This window comes from Clupea harengus, chromosome 15 (genome assembly GCF_900700415.2).
Source record: "Clupea harengus chromosome 15, Ch_v2.0.2, whole genome shotgun sequence".
NCBI lineage: Eukaryota > Metazoa > Chordata > Actinopteri > Clupeiformes > Clupeidae > Clupea > Clupea harengus.
Genome location: NC_045166.1, coordinates 5,567,554 through 5,584,605, shown reverse-complemented (window position 1 = coordinate 5,584,605; position 17,052 = coordinate 5,567,554). Strand labels below are relative to the sequence as shown.

Here is a 17,052-nt window from a genome sequence, read left to right as displayed (position 1 = left end):
TTCGTTGAGCTTTCAATGCTGTGACCATTACAATAACTTAAAGTTTCTGCAATTTCATTATCCAAAACAATACCTATTTGATTCATTCATGCACATCTTATGTTACAGCTATACTCATTATAATGAGTTTAGAGTAACATATTGTAGTGAGCTGGCGATGTCCCATGTTGAAGCTTAAGAAGGCAACTACGTCATGTATTAAGCTAATGAGCACATGCTCTCCTCCTGGTGGAAGAACCACGGCAGAACTAAATCTCACCAATCTTCAAATACCTTCAATATCTCGCATAGGAATGCACAAAACTTAGCCTGATTATTCTTTTATGCAGACATTCGTGACTGCGAGCCCATATTGATATGAAATGTTGAAATAAGTAGCTGAAGGTTACGCGGGAAAAGAGGGGTGATATGTCAAGTGACGTTTCGTCTCCATCTGTTCTGGAAGTGGTTACTGTTGTAGGTAAAACTGTATGCGCAGGCGCGGCACTGACAGCCGCTCTTTACTTGATCCGCAGAGTGTGTTTAATAATGGCCTGGAAATCAGGAGGAACTACCCAAGCAGAGCTCGTCAACAACCTTCGCAGTGAGTTTTATGATTACATAGATATATCCTGTGCATGAAAGCCATCGCAAGTTGTGATGGAGTTGTATTGATCCCAACCCTGGTGTTTCGTGCTATTCTTGCTTTCCCCAGATACAAAGCAGCTCTCTGGGCTGCCAACTGGCTAGCTAACATTAGCTAGCATAATGTTACATTGGCAGCAAACCGCAAACTGCAATGGTGCAGCTAATGGTAGCTATATTGGCTACTAACGTTATGACAGTGCACCCCTCGACAAACGTCAATGTTTTGCCTGATAGTGATATGTAAAGTAGCAAACCTGCATCGTAATTGTTAGGCTAACAATGTGACCAAACGCTACATTGTAACAAGTTTGTTTGTTGTATTGCATATCACTTTTTTTATATTTCTGTTCGTGCATCAGGCACGTTATTCGTTGCTAGGAAAGCTAACGGTTACAAGCTAACGTTTGCTGAAGTTAATGTGTCAGGACGCATAATCTAGTTTTGTACTAAATGTTTGGAAAATACTTTCCCACCATGACCTTGAAATGAGTCCCTGATATACCTTGACCAAAAACCAATGTGTAAGGAAGGCACTTTAATGATGGTGGCACTGCATGTTAGCATCTGATTGGTTTGCTAAGTAGGTGGCGTTGGCTAACGGTGTCAAATAAATTAATCTAGAATACTATCTAGTATATCTGTTTTAGATCGTCTGGCTAGTTTGTTAGTTAATGTATTTTGATACCACTCGAATCAGACATCTTGCCTCATACAACGTAATGTCTTTAAAGCCTATGTAGTACCATTTTTTTAGCATGCAACCTTATATGTAGGCAACTAGTTCAATCATGACCATTACTATTAGCTTTAATCGTATCAATTTGCCTCGAACCTATAGGCAATTCTGCGGAGATGGTTTGAAATGATTTTTAGTTTTACTGTAGGCCTCGTTAGCCTAATTGAGTTGTTTATAGAAAAGTTGTCAGGATCCACGTATCTGTCAGCCTGCAGTGGTCTCCTTAAGTTGCGCTTGAGAGGGCGGGGCAGTCTGAACTGCACCGATTAAAAATAAATAAATAAATGCAACAATATAAGCACACCTCTTTCGTTTCCCCCTTTAATACAGTGTATATCTTTAATATATGTACTGTATGTTTCATGTTTTATCAACGCAGTTTACTGTCTTGGCAACTTTGGCAATGTACGGTTTGAGCGGGCATAGGATACTCTATTTTAACCTCTGCCAGTTTTCTTGTTTTCATGGGGCTAAGCAGCTCCATGACGCAATGAATTTTGTCTCTTGCAAAATGTTAATGGCTGCATCTGGCTTCCTTATCCCAACATAGTGATTACCTCCTCCAGAGCCTTGTGTTACTCATGCCCACCTAGGGGGCAAGGGTCCAGCCTGTTGGCTATATTTAAATCCAGAGATATGTCATCTCTGAATCTTCTACTGCAGGTTGTTTTGTATCATCACTAGCAGCCAAAGTGAAACTACGTTTCTGTGTAATACAAGGTCTAACTGCCTGGAGATTGTATTGCTCGTCTGGAAACTCGGTCAAGGCACTGATCTGATGTATTGAAATCTCAGGGATGACTCATGGCTAATTGGCTGGTGATTGAATGACAGAGCAGTTCTGTTGTCATGCCCAATCACAGCCGGGTGCTTTTCAAAGGGAGTCGAGTTATTTGTGGCATTTTCCGAATGCCTGACATTCTTACACAGGTGGAGAGTAGCTTATATTCAGCCTCTCTTCTGCATGCTTTCTCCATACACATTTTCTAGGTTTGCCTGTGAAATACTGGCATCATAGAAAATCAAACAGAATGTTCTGTAGACCAGTTCACCTATCCCTCTGTATTTATTTATTTTTAAAAGAAAGAAAAAAGAGTGAGGTCAGCTTGTTTAAATATGCACCGTCACAACACTGCCTGCCTTGCCTTTTGCAGTGCACTGCAAGTACAAATGTGATGCAGAGGCGAATGAATATTTCACATCCTTAAATTGTATTGAATTTTTTAGAAGCCTCCTATCCCCACCCTCCTGTTTCCTCCTGCGCTCCCGCTCCCCCTCCCCTCATGTAGCCAGGAGCTGACCGATTTCGACTGCCCCAGCTACGCACCTAAACTCAGCTGAGGCAGATTTAAACAGGTCGGACTCGAGGCTTGATTTAAAAGTCTTCTTTATGGTGTCTTGCGTGTTTATATGTCGACCACGACAGCGAGCTTTCAGATTCACGCTGGTCATGATTCAATAGCAGTTCCACAGGTTGGCCGTAACAGTTGAACTGAGATCAAAGATGCTGCAGTGTCCCTGTGCTGATTGCAGATCAGGGCGGGTTTTGTAGGGTCAGGGAAGTAACTCGAGCAGGAGCAGCTGTCATTGGCACTTCCTGGCGCTGCCACCACCTGTCTGGGATTTCATGATTACAGTGAATATCTTTGTTTGAAGGTTTTTCTCACATGTGAACCTTTCTCTCTCTTTCTCTCTTTCTCTATTTCACTTTCTCTTTCTGTGTACACACACATTGCACAAACAAGAAGACTTTTTGTTGTTGAGTATATTGAGTAAGAAGCTGTTCAGTGAACTGGCTTTGCAGTCACTCTGTTCTGTTTCTAGAATGCACCCTCAGCAGAAACAGCTGATGTTGTGTCTGACCCTCTCATCTCCCTCCTCTGTTCCAGAAAATGGAATCATCAAATCGGATAAGGTCTATGACGTCATGCTGGCCACTGACCGGGCTCACTTCTCTCGCTGTAACCCGTACATGGATTCACCACAGTCTATAGGTGGGTGTCCTGGCAAACACGGCAGGCCTTTGCTGTCCGTACGAAACCGAATATTTTCTCTCTCTCTTGACTGGCTTACGTAACCCTTCTTCCTCTGTTTGTCCCCATAGGCTTTCAAGCAACCATCAGTGCTCCACATATGGTAAGGCATGAGCTCGCCGTTTGGGATTTCATTTGTTAAAGTTGGTTCATGTATGGTTGGAAAATCTCCAATTTGAAATCTAGAGATCTCCTTAGAAGAGCCACAAACAAAACACAGTTGCCTATGAGTATTAGGTTGAATTGGTTAGCAGATGCTTGTATCCAGTGTGACTATATATAATATAAACGTTGGAATCTTAATAATATTAATAATAAAAGAAGAAGAAGTAGTAGTAGTAATATTAGTAATAATAATAATAGATTTAACTGAAAGTGGTTGCAATGGTGGTGATGTGCAGTCTGATAACAGTGGCTTTAACTCCACTGTGATGTGTAAGTGGTTGTAAAGCCGTGGGGACAGTGATGATGATGATGATGACGACGGTGACGATGAAGACACTACCTCTTATCTCTCTCCCAGCACGCCTACGCGCTGGAGCTGCTTCACGATCAGTTGTATGAGGGGGCGAAGGCCTTAGACGTGGGGTCTGGGAGTGGGATCCTCTCCGTGTGTTTCGCTCGAATGGTGAGCTTTCTCTTGAGTGTTTGTCCCAGTGCTCCCAGCACAGTTTTGCTCTAAGAGCCCCATGCAGAGTTCTGCTTACGCCAGAGTAAAGGTCTGTTTACGCCAGAGTAAAGGTCTGTTTACGCCAGAGTAAAGGAGCCGGAAATGTGTTTTGGACGTCACCTGTGTCTATTTCAAGCATCCACAAAACTTTGAATTTGAATTGAACTTATAGTTGAATACATTTTCATTGAGGATGAAGATGATCAATGGATTGACCCCCGCCTCCTGTTTTACACAGGTGGGTCCGAAAGGGAAGGTAATAGGAATTGATCACATCCAGGAGCTAGTGGACGAGTCTTTAACTAACGTAAAGAAAGATGATCCCAGCTTGATATCTTCTGGCCGAGTGACACTGATAGGTGAGTTCTGATGGTCTTGTTTGATGTATCTTGTTTGATGTATCTTGTATGATGTGTATGATGGTGAATGTGGCGGCATGAAATGGCTGTCATCCTTTAGGCGAGTAGAATGAGTATGTGGCTGTAGCGTGCACAGTATGCACACACAACCCTTGTTTAAATGAGTCTTTATTATATTGTAGCTGTAATCACGACCTGCATCAATATGCCCTCTTGAGCTGTCAGTATGTGAACTCTAAACTGTGCTAATTTTTTGAGCGCTCAGCTGCTTGCAGGTTCAGCCTTTCCTTCCTTACTTTGCCCCACCCTGAGCCCTCCTCACTCCCGTCCGTCTGCCGTCCTGGCACAGGCTGGCACGCAACTTGGCACCCGGCTGTGCCGGTGTCTGCTTCAGTGCCTTCCTTGACACCTGGTGTGTGTGTGTGTGTGTGTGTGTGTGTGTGTGTGTGTGTGTGTGTGTGTGTTCCAGTGGGAGATGGCAGAATGGGCCACACAGCAGAGGCTCCCTTCGATGCCATCCATGTTGGGGCAGCAGCACCTACAGTGCCACAAGCAGTAAGTCCCGTCGGCCATTTTCTCACAGTAGAAAATGAAACATGGGCAGTATGTAATGGAGGCTTATGTTTTGGCAAGACTTGATATTATAGAGCTCTAGTTACAGTGTAGTTATGCTATTACAGTCTACAGTGTAGCAGAGTATCAAGGTGCTACTATATACTGGTAATTAGTTTGTTACATAGGACTTGATGTTTGCTTCACTGCTGTATTGCTGCTGAGTATCCAGATCTGTGGCATGTAAATGGCGTAAATGCCTTACCCTTTTTTGGTGTTTTTCTCTTGAGATAAAAAAAAAAAAAAGCTCCAGCAGAATCCTGATCCTGAATCAGTCATAAGCTAATTCATCACAACGCAATACAGCTTTTATATCACGTTTCAAGTTTATAAATCAAGTTCTCCTCCTCGTCTAACCACAGTCATCCTGATTTATCTTTCTAGTGGCCATGAAAGTCATGATGCTAACATATTCTGTATAGGCATTAGGCATTTTACCATGACCCAGTCCTGCGTGTACCCATGTGTCGGAGCCCATGTGTGTTTAAACAAACGTGTTTCCCCCACCCCACAGCTCCTGGATCAGCTGAAGCCCGGTGGCCGGCTCATCCTGCCCGTGGGCCCAGCCGGCGGCAACCAGATGCTGGAGCAGTACGACAAGATGGAGGACGGCAGCACCAAAATGAAGCCCCTAATGGGGGTGATTTACGTGCCTTTAACAGACAAAGACAAGCAGTGGTCCAGGTGGAAGTGACTTCCTACTCCTCCCTCCCCCCCTTCTTCCCCCCCCAGGGTGGCACAGGTGAAATGGTGGGGTCTGGAGCAGATAATCGATCACAAAAAGGGCCTGCGTTTGCTGCCTGTCATCATTCTTTGCTTCCCCCCCATACCATAGTAACTGGCTGCACATTTTTCTTTAATCGTTTGTATTTATTTGTAACATAATATACGTATTTAACGATTCACACGAACGGGTATTGCAGTGCTTAATATACTATTTGGTTTGTGAGTGAAGTTTTTTTCTCTCTTTAGCAGAACAACCGACATAAAATGTTATGTTTGAAGCTTGTTTTTACTATCTCGATTGCAGTGGCAGAGAGATTTTTATTTTGGGTTGTTTTACAAGAACTCGATACCTCAGGTGATGCCTAACATTTAGAGCATGGCACCCATTAATGTAAACATGTACAAAATACAGAAAAGTGTATTTTGAGAGGAGTGATTGTTTTTATTTTGTATACACGATAAGCTTCCCATAATTATTTCTTCTATTATCATTCAGCTCTTTGAACAGGACTAATTATGAAGAAATGAATGGTTTTAGGGCATGCTGAGCCTCGCAGAATTTCGTTGTGCATGGAACTTTGAGTTGTGCATGCCGGAATGAATGAGTGCGTGAGAGGATGGATGAATGGATGAATGAACGAATGGATGGATGGATGAATGAATGAGTGAGAGGATGAATGAATGAATGAATGAATGAATGAATGTGTGATTGACTGAAGGCTGAGGCAGATAGGAGCCTAGAGGATGAGTTGTCTCTCTTTCTGTTGTGGTTTGTGTAACTCTGTGCTGTTATCTCTCTTAGGGATGAACTCTGAATCAGCAGACCGGCTTTATCCAACATTTCACTCTGAACTGGGGGGGGCGGGGGGTTGCGACAGGTTCGACGCCATTGGATTTCAAACTAAAAAGCTTCAATAAAAAAATCATGAATGAAAGAACGAAGAAACACCCCCCAGCATTGCAGTTGTAATTACGTTTTTATTTTCTCTCCGGTTGTGGAGCTACGAGTATTATAATGTTAGATAACCCCCTCTTGAAGGTAATGGACTGTGGGTTATTTAACATATTTTACAGGAAAGGGGGTTATTTCTGTTTTTTTTTTTTTAAATATCCACCCAAGTTGTCAATTTGTATTTCTTTTGAACAGAGGTTGTTCTAGTGATGAATTCAGTATTGCAACCCATTCTTTCTTGTATTCTTTACTCTCATGTGCTTCGGCTTCTATGGAGCTGAGTGAGAGAGAATGGGCCTCCTCTGAGCTCAGCTGTATGACTGAACTTGGTGGAAAGGAAGAAAAGAAAAAAAGAAAAAAAAGACACTTCACAGTAGCTGCCGTGTGTGCAATTTGCCGGTCAATGTAGATAAATGAATTGCTCTTTGACGCTAACATACATTTGACGCTTCCTCCAACGCTAACTGTTTGTAAGCAGAGCCGCACATACTCCACTGCCCCACAATGGCTGAACTCCACTCCCTGGTGTAGTTGTTTGATATGCAGCACTTAACACAAATTGGCATTGTTGATGTCCCTCCTCGTGGAGCTGGCTTTTCTACACAAACGAAAAAATGCACACGTCTACAAACAACAACAACAACAACAACAACAACAAAATAAACAGGGCTGAGCTTTGCTTTCTCTCTTCTGTCACTTGTATTGCCCACCGACTGTTTTCCATGACAACGTTGTGTGCTGGCCCTGATTGTGGCGACTTCCACAAATAAAGTATGGCTTTGCCAAAATAAACCTCGACGCAAAGCACATGAATGTCTGCCGTTTCTCTTTCTGTCAACATGGTTTGTCCATGACTGTGTTTTTTTTTTTTTTTTCTTAAAAATGGCACACTAAATAAAGTAAAGCTTAAAATTGTTTTGTTGTCATCATCATGGGATTATGGCATTTAACAGAGCAGAATGCAAAGCCACAGTTGGTGTTGCACTGGTGATGGTGATAGTTGATGTGGATTTTCACCTTTGTAATTTGTCAGTGCATTGTGTTGTTGGTTGGTAAATTAACGTCAGTTCGTGACCAGGTGATCAGAAGTGCTAAAAGACCAATCACTCATTTGTTCATTGACTATAGCAACGTTTATTTCCATCATTCCTCAGAATTTCACACCCACACATATACAATTTCTTTATGTACTTAGATATTTATAATGCACATTTATTTATTATAATATATATAATGTCCAGTGTGAAGATGGCATCACATGTACATTGGACTGCTATGATTGATGTAGAATAGCCAATGCAGTATTAGAACAAGAGATAGAAATCACACAAAGCTACAGTCGAAGGTACACAAGAGTCCTGGGTCCTGCTGTCGCGATGATCATTGTGTTCTGAGGTAACCTCTGATAGACTTGAATGAAGTCACGGTATTGACCTTGTGAAAATGTTGTAGATGAAATAGATACATTAATTGCATATGGAAGGCTGTGCTCTGATAAATATCACGTGTGTTTCCTTTAACCTCCAAAATTGGTCAAAATTGTCTCCGTGTATGGCAAGAAATCGAACACAGATGTCCTTTAATGGTTAAAAGTGAACCATCCACAATTCTAGACCATTAGTTTTGTGGGAGAGGCAAGTCAGGAGTTTTGAAAATGTCTTGATCAAAAAGAGAAACGAAGCCAAGTTTCACAAAAGCCATTACAGAGGAAACACAATAAAATCTCAACTGCTCAGTTTAAGGATGAATCTATGTGCAGAGCTGTGTGAGTTTGACCCCTAACAATGAAAAAAGAATGATGACAGTGAAGAACTGAAAGGGGTCGGTGTGTGTGTATCCAAATTTAATTTGGCAGGCAGGCACGCAGGTGGAGGCTGGACAGGACAGACCAATTAGACAGCATCTCTCTCTCCATCTCTCCCGCTCTCTTCCCGTGGTTTGGCTACTGTCCTGCTGGTGCCCCTACAGGTACATGCCGTTGATGAGGTAATCGGACTCCTCGGTGGTGAGGGGGCGAGTCTTCTTCAGCTTGTGTTGCACCAGACGCAGCCGACAGCCCACCATCAGCAGCAGGAGGGCGCTGATGACGATGCCCAGGACCAGTGGTAAAATGGCCCCTGTGTACACAAAGATGACAAGGTACAATCCATAGAGTTAGTCACATGACATGACTCCAGGACTGCAAGTTGAAAAACATCCTTCAACAGGACATGCAAAATCAGAGACAAGTTGATGTGTAAAGCACTTAAGTGTGAGTAAGAATGTGGGAGAGATGCTCCAACTACAACAGTAAGTAGCAACAACCGATATCTAGTCATTTGATATGACCCTAGTTTATTGGGGGCATACTGACTTTATCTAAGGTGGAGGGCATCCATGGCATCCACTTGCAAACAGCAGCCTCTTAGTAACATCATCAGGAAGGCTAGCTAGGGTTAAATTCCTTGACTTGACTCTAACTTCAATATCACAGAGGTGTAATATCTAACTGTCAGACATTCTCCAGCAGATGGTCGTGCTGGAGGCAAAGCCCCCCTGAGAGAGTATCACAGATCAAGGAGCCGGGCTAGCGAGCAAGGAGCAAACATCAGGAGCTGGTCTAGAACTTGGTGGAGGCAGGACTGGATTGCTCAGCGTGAGACCTTAGCCATGGGGTGCAGAGATCTGGAGTGCTCAGCGTGAGACCTTAGCCATGGGGTGCAGAGATCTAACAGGCGCTAGCTCTGCAGAGTTAGCATTCTCCAGGGACTCATAGAGGAAGCAGCAAATGACTCCCCAGGACTACAGCAGAGGCTGCTGGGAAGGCCTGCAGATGGCCACTGATTGAGAGGAGTGATCTGTAAACTAATGATCCAGCTGGGGTCTGGAATCAATCTACCCCAGCTGGATCACCTGGGTGTCTGTTGTGAGTTAGGGTTCCAAAAGTGATGATGTGTCCAGGCACATGGACAATCCACTGTTTGGACAATCCACTGTCCTTATTCTCCCTGGCAGAAACCATACCAGAAACCAGAACCCATCTTGAGAAACCATCTCAGAACCAACTGCTTAAGTATAGTGGATACAGCAATCTAGTAGTTCTTTCTGTTAGCATCAGTAATTGTTATGGCTCATTTGTGAAACGTGTTTCTTAACACAACCAGCTTAGCAACATCTAATAACATAAACTTGTACAGCCTAATTAAAATCAACATTTCAATCATTACATTACATTACCAAAACTTCTTCAAGGTATGGTAGGAGCTATAATAAGTGATTGGAACACAAAGCATTTAGCTGTTGCAGCCTGCAATTTGCTTATTGGCCACATAATAACAACAACAACAACAACAGCAATTATAACAATAATAATAATAATAAGCACCTGACTCTGGGGGAGGGTGTCCTCCTAAAGCTCTGTGAGATTTCGAGACTGGAAGATTCTCTGGTTTCAGTTCAGACACAGTCACTTTGGGAAACACAGCTGGGGAAAAAAGGAGAATTTTAGTGTAAGATAAAATCCCGCAGGGAAAAGATAGTTGTTCCCATGGCTGAGTCCATAAATAGGGATCACAGTAGCAGAAGACTCATACCCATCACTGTATATGTCTTAGGAACAGGGGCTGTGGTGGTCTCTGCTTTAACCGGAGCTGAAAAGTATATGTATTATATATTTATTATATATCATACATAAGTATATATGAGTAAAATATATAATTGTATTCACAGTTCCATAAAACTCTTGTTATGTAATGCATTAAAAAAATACTGGCATTTCAAACCCTTACCGGGTATTTGTATACATTCACTGACACAATCTGCCTCTTGCAGAAAGTTGTTGTGGTTGCCTTTGCAGCCGCCATAGATGAAGTGTTTGCACTCCCCTGCATTTGGGTCATAATACCAACGCGGAAATATGCCCTTGCAAGGTCCAACCACTGGGGGCGACGTACATTGCTCTGAAAAAGGAGGTGAGTGAGAGTTAAGACAGAGATGTGTGTGTGTGTGTGAGTGTGTGTGTGTGTGTCTGTCTGTGTCTGTGTGTGTGTGTGTGTGTGTGTGAGAGCGAGAGAGAGAGAGAAAGAAAAGCTGTGTGTCTGTGTGCCTGTAGGGTGGGTTGGATGGGGACAGGGTTTCAGCCTGGGGTCTATCAGGTGACCATGGCGTACTCATGAGTAATTAAAGGATCGGGTGGCTTGAGACAGGGGATGCTTTGTGCCCAAGAACCTGCAGTGATGGGAACATGCGCTGGGTAGCTCTGACCAATGGGCCCTTACTAGGCTCTGTTCTACACTGATAGAGAACTGTGAAACTCTGACTTTAATCAAGTTGGTATGTGTGTTAATCATATGCCTTTGTGAGCTGAAACATGACGTCTCTGTCTCTGTGTGTGTGCTTAAAAGTATACCTTCTATTAAAGCACAGTTCACTTTCATTCATTTCAGCTGCCTCTGGGATCTTCAATCGGCGCAACTCTGAGTAAATACTATCCACTTTTATCCAATAAGAAACAGTCTGAGTAAATACTGTCCACTTTCATCCACTCCATGGATGTTTGTCCTGATTGACAAGTTCTTGACTCTGGCCTGTCTTGCTGGCCTGTCATCAGTTAAAGCTAATGAGTGCACTGCAAGACCTAATCATCAAGTCTGCAGAAGCCTAAGATTTCTCACTCACTTCTCAAACATATCTTTTCATTCTTATTTTTGACTGACATCCAATCCTTGATTTTTAAGACCTCTTAGCTTCAAACCAAATACAAACCGTACCGAACTAAGGGACTGGCTTACAGAAGCCTTTGGGGACAGATGTCTACACAAAGCTACACTTGTGGGCACATTTCATGCAGTACTTTAAAGCAACACTATTCAGAAATGTGCCACTTTTTATGGTATGCTTTTGTAGACACCTATTTTTCATCTCATCTTCAAAATCAATACAGAGACCATAGATACAGACACTAAGCCTAGTTCTATTACATAACAATACATTACAACATGGGAAGAATTGTCAAAAAGACATAGACTTGCTGAATGGGATTTTGTCATGGCAAGTACGAGCGAAGCTAGTAACAGACACAATGTTTGACTTGTCTGAGGTGCCACCCTTTGTTACCTGGTACAAGTTCACTCTGTTGATTGGGGCTTTCAGGTGCCACGGGAGGAGGTGGCTTGCTTCTGGTAGGAGTCTGGTCCATTGGAGGTTTAGCCTCCACCACGGCTGCTTTGGGTCTACTGGGTATCATAGACTGGTCCACTGCTTGAGCAGGAGGAGTAGCAGGGTGACTGACAGTCTTTCTGCCCCCATCAACTGGAAAGATAAAACAAAGTGAATAAATAAAATAAAAAAGTGAATCATAACAGAGTCAATAACAGTGTCAATGGAACTCCTCTCTGCTTTCAGATAAGTTAATGTTTTAATTTATTAGATGACTGGGTAGCCTACCAAATGTAATTTCATGTCTAGCACTAATGGGTAAAGTAATTTAATTTTAGCTAGATTCTATATTTCTTATATGAAACACTTACAAGGTTAGATTATTTTATTAGGCAGCCTTGAAAATGCCTAGGCCTAGATTAATTTCGCTATTATAGACTAAAAATAAAAAAGTTAAACCTGTCCAAAGACAAAGGTTCAGGTGCAGTGTATGGGTTCAGGTGCAGTGTATGGGTTCAGGTCGGTGAGGGGTTTCAGGTCAAGAACAGGAGACACCCACAGTTATGACAGAAGTCTTCATCCGAGCGGTCTGGACACTGCTGTTTCCCATCACAGGCGAAGCTGATGTCAATGCAGCAGCCGTCATCGCATATGAACTGGTAGTGGGAGCAGGATCCCGTGCATGCTGAGGACACAGACCGCCTCTGGTTAGCTCTCAAGGGTTTTCATCAGGCCCCAATCACACTGGATCCCTTTCACCAATCAATTGCAGCGCATTGGTTGGAGTAGCACTGTGTCTTATAAACATACATCCAATCCATCAAAGCTAAAGTCAATAAGTAAGGGATAATCTATAGTCCGCCGGTCAGTGTTGGAAAATAAATCCCGACCATGACAAACAGTTCAATGAAGGAATGATCTGAAAGATGTGAATTAGAAGCACAAAGCCTGTTGCCAATGGCAGCGGTCATTCATTTTTTGTACCGGTCAATATAAAGAAATATTAGACCTCCGAAAGTCGGGGTGGCCCATTCAAAACAATGGACCTTTTTACAACATTCTGTGTATTATAAGGTTTGGTAGACCTCTGCATTTCAGTGAACTTGAAGAGACTGATGGTAAATTCAAAAGCATGTAAATTCACTCTGACGGTTCATAATTCTCTTTTATAATATCTACAAAATTACATTTTAATACAGACATGGATAAAACAATCTAGGATTATGCAAATGTTATAAAGATTCCTCTAATTCAAGCTGGTAATGCAGAAATCAGACTGAGTTAACAAGAATGTAATTGAACTGATCTGTTCTCTGTACAGAATTCACACATTTTCTACACAGATGCACCAAATCAGACTGTATCTCTCCACCTGGTGGAGCCTAGAGTGTAATAATATTTCAGAAACAATTAAGGGGATTACAGCGGTAAGAAGTATGTCCCCCAAAGTCTACGTTGCTGAATGTGGCCATTCACCTTCACACTATTTTCTCATAACTTATCTCAAACTCAGTTCTGCCTATGAAAATATCCCAACAGCCTCTCCTTTTATCAATATGTCAACACCAGGGGTGGAGATCTGTGTGACCACATGACCCCCCCCAGATTGTAAGATTAATCAAATTATTTTAACGGGTAGGCATATTCTTTGACATCCGTCATAACCCAAGGGCTTTTCTGCCTTTTCCTTTTAATGTAGTTAACATTCCAGCCACCAGCATTCCAGCTTTGAGATTTCCGTCAATGTTTAACACTGATCACCAGGTCTGACCGATATCCCCTTGCAGGGGGAACAATAACAATGTTCTCATATTTTCACATATTTTTCCAACTCAGCAACCTGTCCTTTTGCTCAGTGTAGTAACTGACTAGGAGTGAGCTATGGTGAAGTAACAGACTAGGAGTGAGCTATGGTGAAGTAACTGACTAGGAGTGAGCTATGGTGAAGTAACTGACTAGGAGTGAGCTATGGTGTAGTAACTGACTAGGAGTGAGATATGGTGACCATTCCTCACCTTCTGCTTGACGCTCTGGGGCCAGGACGGAGACGGAGACGTTGTCAGAGGACCTCTGCCCCGCCGTGTCTGTGACGGTCAGCTGGAACATGTACACTCCCTCCTGCAGGTCAGTGATCTTCAGCAGACCTGGATGATTCACCTGCAGAGAGATGCACACTTGACGTCAACGGCAACCGTCATTTAGGAATTTAATTTGACAAGAGGCAATCAATACCATCAGAGGCAATTAGAGGTTTAGTTGTTGTTTTTTCTAACAGAATTTCACCAGACATCTTAAAATACAGTCAGTTTTAGAATTATCAGAGGGTTTTGCTCTATTGCTTTGCATTCAAAGAAAATTCTCTTAAAGATCATTCAATTCGGTATTTATCCTCATCCTTCAACATGCAATACATTCCCTGTGATGCTTTGCTCTTTGCTAAACAGTGTCCAGCGTTCCCCCGTGTCCCTATCATATTGACGGCCCATGTGAAGCTCCTGAGTGCACGACAGGTTACAATGGGCCTGTTGTCCTCCCAGCAGGTGCAGGAGTACAGCCCTCTTATCTCTATCTGCACAGCAAACATCAGCAGAGCCCCGCCTCCCCCCCCCCCCCCCCCCGTCTCCATTTTACACCTCAAACTATGTGCAGCGATACTGACGAGGACAAACACATCAAACGTGTGTGTGAGTGTGTCTGTGTGTGTACCCTGCGTGTGTCCATGTTTGCTCAGGTCGTGTTTAGTCCCTCATTACGGCCCTCGTTATAAATGCTGTGCTAACTTTTTCCTTTCTCTTTGCTCCGAAAAGCTAAGCATGTTCCACGGAGTTCTAAGAGTTGTGACACAGGTTTGAAGACAGGGCTATCGGATGGAGGTGTGCCATACAATCAGTGCTGTTTCTGAGCAGAAAGTCTGTGAAGATGAAAGGATTTCTTAGTAATAATATGCAGTTTTAATCCGTTGGCACAACCAGAGGGAAATATGTAGCCAACCTATCTGTCCAAGTATCAAGCCAATCTATCTATCTATCTGTCTATCTATCTATCTATCTATCTATCTATCTATCTATCTATCTATCTGTATATCTATCTATCTATCTATCTATTATTTGATTAACTGATCTGTCCATGTGTAAGTCTACACATGACCATGTTTATTACACATATACGTATATATATATATATATATATATATATACACACAGTGTACAAACCATTACCTTCATTGTTACAGAGGGGTTTCCCTTGACTAGTGCCCATTCAAAGTGGGCAACCCCATGGTCATCCACACTGTCCCTCCCGTCCAGCACAGCCCAGTCGGTGGGCAACTGCACCACCACGTCCTGGCCGGCATCAGTGCGAGGTGGTTCGTCCATGTCTGAAAAGGAAAAAACTCTGCTGCTTGAGTCCGAACACGGCTTGAGCTTGTGCCTGGAGGCCACCGTTGTCTCATTTTAGAACAGGGAGCTGAAGTTAAAGATTAATTCCCTGATAAATGCAGGAGATAGGCTACTGCAAGGAAGGTAGTACGTGGAAGCTTGCTTGAACATTTATTTTACAGTGAGTCTTTGTACACAATATTTGATCTCACATTCATAAGCTATAAAGCTATACTAATATACAGTATACCACAAATGGTAAAGACATTTTGTGACAACACAACTCATATATGTAATGGACAACACTATCCTTAACAGTTGTAAATATGCCATGTATCCAATTCGACTGCAAAATAGAGGATTTACTACTGACAGGCCAGTGTTAGACCTGTTGCTGCTATCAAACATAGCATAATTACCTTGTTCAGATGTTTCATCTTCTGCCTGGTCGTCCAGAGGCCTACTTCGTGAACTCATTTGCTTGCTCATGACACTATTGCCGGGTGCAGCCGCAGCCCGATGCACTGTCATATTATGAACCCGACTATAGGTGCTGAAACCCTGCTGCATTGAGAAGTTACACACGTTTTTATTCCTGTACGTGCAGTTGAACAAATAGCAACCAAGGCTGTCGTCTGACTGCTTGAGGTCTTCCTGCATCACCGCGACGGTGCAGTGCGGGTCCAAGCAGCAGGCATGGAGGCAATCTTTCCAGCTGTACACTCGGCTCGGCGCCGATATAAAGGTGGCTCCTTGTTCGATGGAGTCCCTCGCCCGGATGATGTGCTCTTCCATCTCGGTGAAATCACTGAGGCACACGTCTCCTGCGTCATCGTCCCTCGAATATGGTTGATCCTGTTGCAGCTGTTTGCGAAATTCTTCCAGCAAATCCTCCACTCCAGATATTTTGGTTTTTAAATCTGACAGGCCTAACTGTGAGGACCGAGAAAAAGCTCTATTCACACTGCACAACAGGAAAACATACAACACCAGGCGACGGTGATGTAATGTTTTGAGTAACATATTTACGCAGTAGATCACTGTAGGCTATTCTCCTACCGTTAATTCTCAGCCACGGCTTTCATCCTTACCCATATCAAATTCACCCTCAGATACAGATGATAGGATCAGAGTTACAGGTGAACAGGATTCACGTCCAAATACAGAAAAGCTTTATGATGGTGACATGATCCTGCGCCTCGGCGCCGCTCAGCACTAGCAGAAGAAGACAGCTCCATCCAGCGATTGAGAAACGGGAAAAAAAAATGCTGACGTCACAGCATGATGGAAAGGCCCGGAATGGCGATTGATCGATTCTTATCTCTGTTACCTCTGTTGTGAAGATTTCCCAGAATTCTATTTTGTTATTATTTTTATAGAGTTTTGTAGCCTTTTGTTTGGTTTTAGAAAAAAAAACAATGCAATAATCTGTTTTCTATTTTAATCTATCATGAGATTTAAACTACCTCCATTTTATTTCAATAAACAGTACTTTAGCATTAAGATTAAAAAATGAAGAATGATAATTGACCTTAGGCCTAGCATAAAAACAGGCCAATTGGCTTTATTTACTGACATAACATCTAATTGCGATGGTAGCGCTTTGCCGCTAGAGGTCACAATAATACCTTTATTTGTACACCTATGTATAGTGTTTTTTCTTATCTGCAACAAGATGAAACAGAGTTTCACTGTAATATATATCCTACGTCGCACATAAATAATTTGAAATAGAGCTGACTCTCAAGCCTACGTTACGTTTTGAATGAAAGGAAAAGTCATTCAAATTACCCATGAGACCACACGGATTGGCTGTGTAGTTTA

The 17,052-nt window shown here is 42.7% G+C and overlaps 2 protein-coding genes across 3 annotated transcripts; one reads left to right on the top strand and one right to left on the bottom strand.

Moving 5' to 3' along the window:
• The first annotated feature begins 290 nt into the window (after window positions 1-290).
• On the top strand, window positions 291-7,522 carry pcmt (protein-L-isoaspartate (D-aspartate) O-methyltransferase). Of its 2 annotated transcripts, none has more exons than XM_012826653.3 (8): window positions 291-583; window positions 3,253-3,357; window positions 3,468-3,499; window positions 3,920-4,024; window positions 4,305-4,425; window positions 4,895-4,980; window positions 5,552-5,721; window positions 6,566-7,522. In XM_012826653.3, exons 1-8 carry the CDS (start codon window positions 409-411, stop codon window positions 6,576-6,578), a joined length of 807 nt encoding a protein of 268 aa, XP_012682107.2. In that variant the 5' UTR covers window positions 291-408; the 3' UTR covers window positions 6,579-7,522. The 2 variants fall into 2 exon arrangements, with proteins under 2 accessions (XP_012682107.2, XP_012682108.2); XM_012826654.3 differs by having other exon boundaries at window positions 5,552-5,779.
• A 307-nt stretch (window positions 7,523-7,829) lies between these two features.
• On the bottom strand, window positions 7,830-16,503 carry lrp11 (low density lipoprotein receptor-related protein 11). The gene is made up of 9 exons (XM_031581638.1): window positions 15,648-16,503; window positions 15,070-15,227; window positions 13,867-14,008; window positions 12,411-12,536; window positions 11,810-12,004; window positions 10,483-10,653; window positions 10,288-10,344; window positions 10,080-10,178; window positions 7,830-8,832 (listed from the first exon to the last, which is right to left on the bottom strand). The coding sequence occupies exons 1-9, from the start codon at window positions 16,249-16,251 to the stop codon at window positions 8,678-8,680; spliced, it is 1,707 nt and encodes a 568-aa protein (XP_031437498.1). The 5' UTR covers window positions 16,252-16,503; the 3' UTR covers window positions 7,830-8,677.
• Window positions 16,504-17,052: the final 549 nt, after the last annotated feature.

Bases quoted from the DNA above. Each gene is read 5' to 3' on its own strand.
- pcmt (XM_012826653.3), top strand. From the start codon at position 409: ATGTCAAGTGACGTTTCGTCTCCATCTGTTCTGGAAGTGGTTACTGTT. The intron at 584-3,252 runs GTGAGTTTTATG...CCTCTGTTCCAG, and splicing joins GCTCGTCAACAACCTTCGCA to AAAATGGAATCATCAAATCG. The intron at 4,025-4,304 runs GTGAGCTTTCTC...TGTTTTACACAG, and splicing joins CCGTGTGTTTCGCTCGAATG to GTGGGTCCGAAAGGGAAGGT.
- lrp11 (XM_031581638.1), bottom strand. From the start codon at position 16,251: ATGTTACTCAAAACATTACATCACCGTCGCCTGGTGTTGTATGTTTTC. The intron at 12,005-12,410 runs GTGGGTGTCTCC...TTATCTTTCCAG, and splicing joins TGAAGACTTCTGTCATAACT to TTGATGGGGGCAGAAAGACT. The intron at 10,345-10,482 runs GTAAGGGTTTGA...TATACTTTTCAG, and splicing joins TGAATGTATACAAATACCCG to CTCCGGTTAAAGCAGAGACC.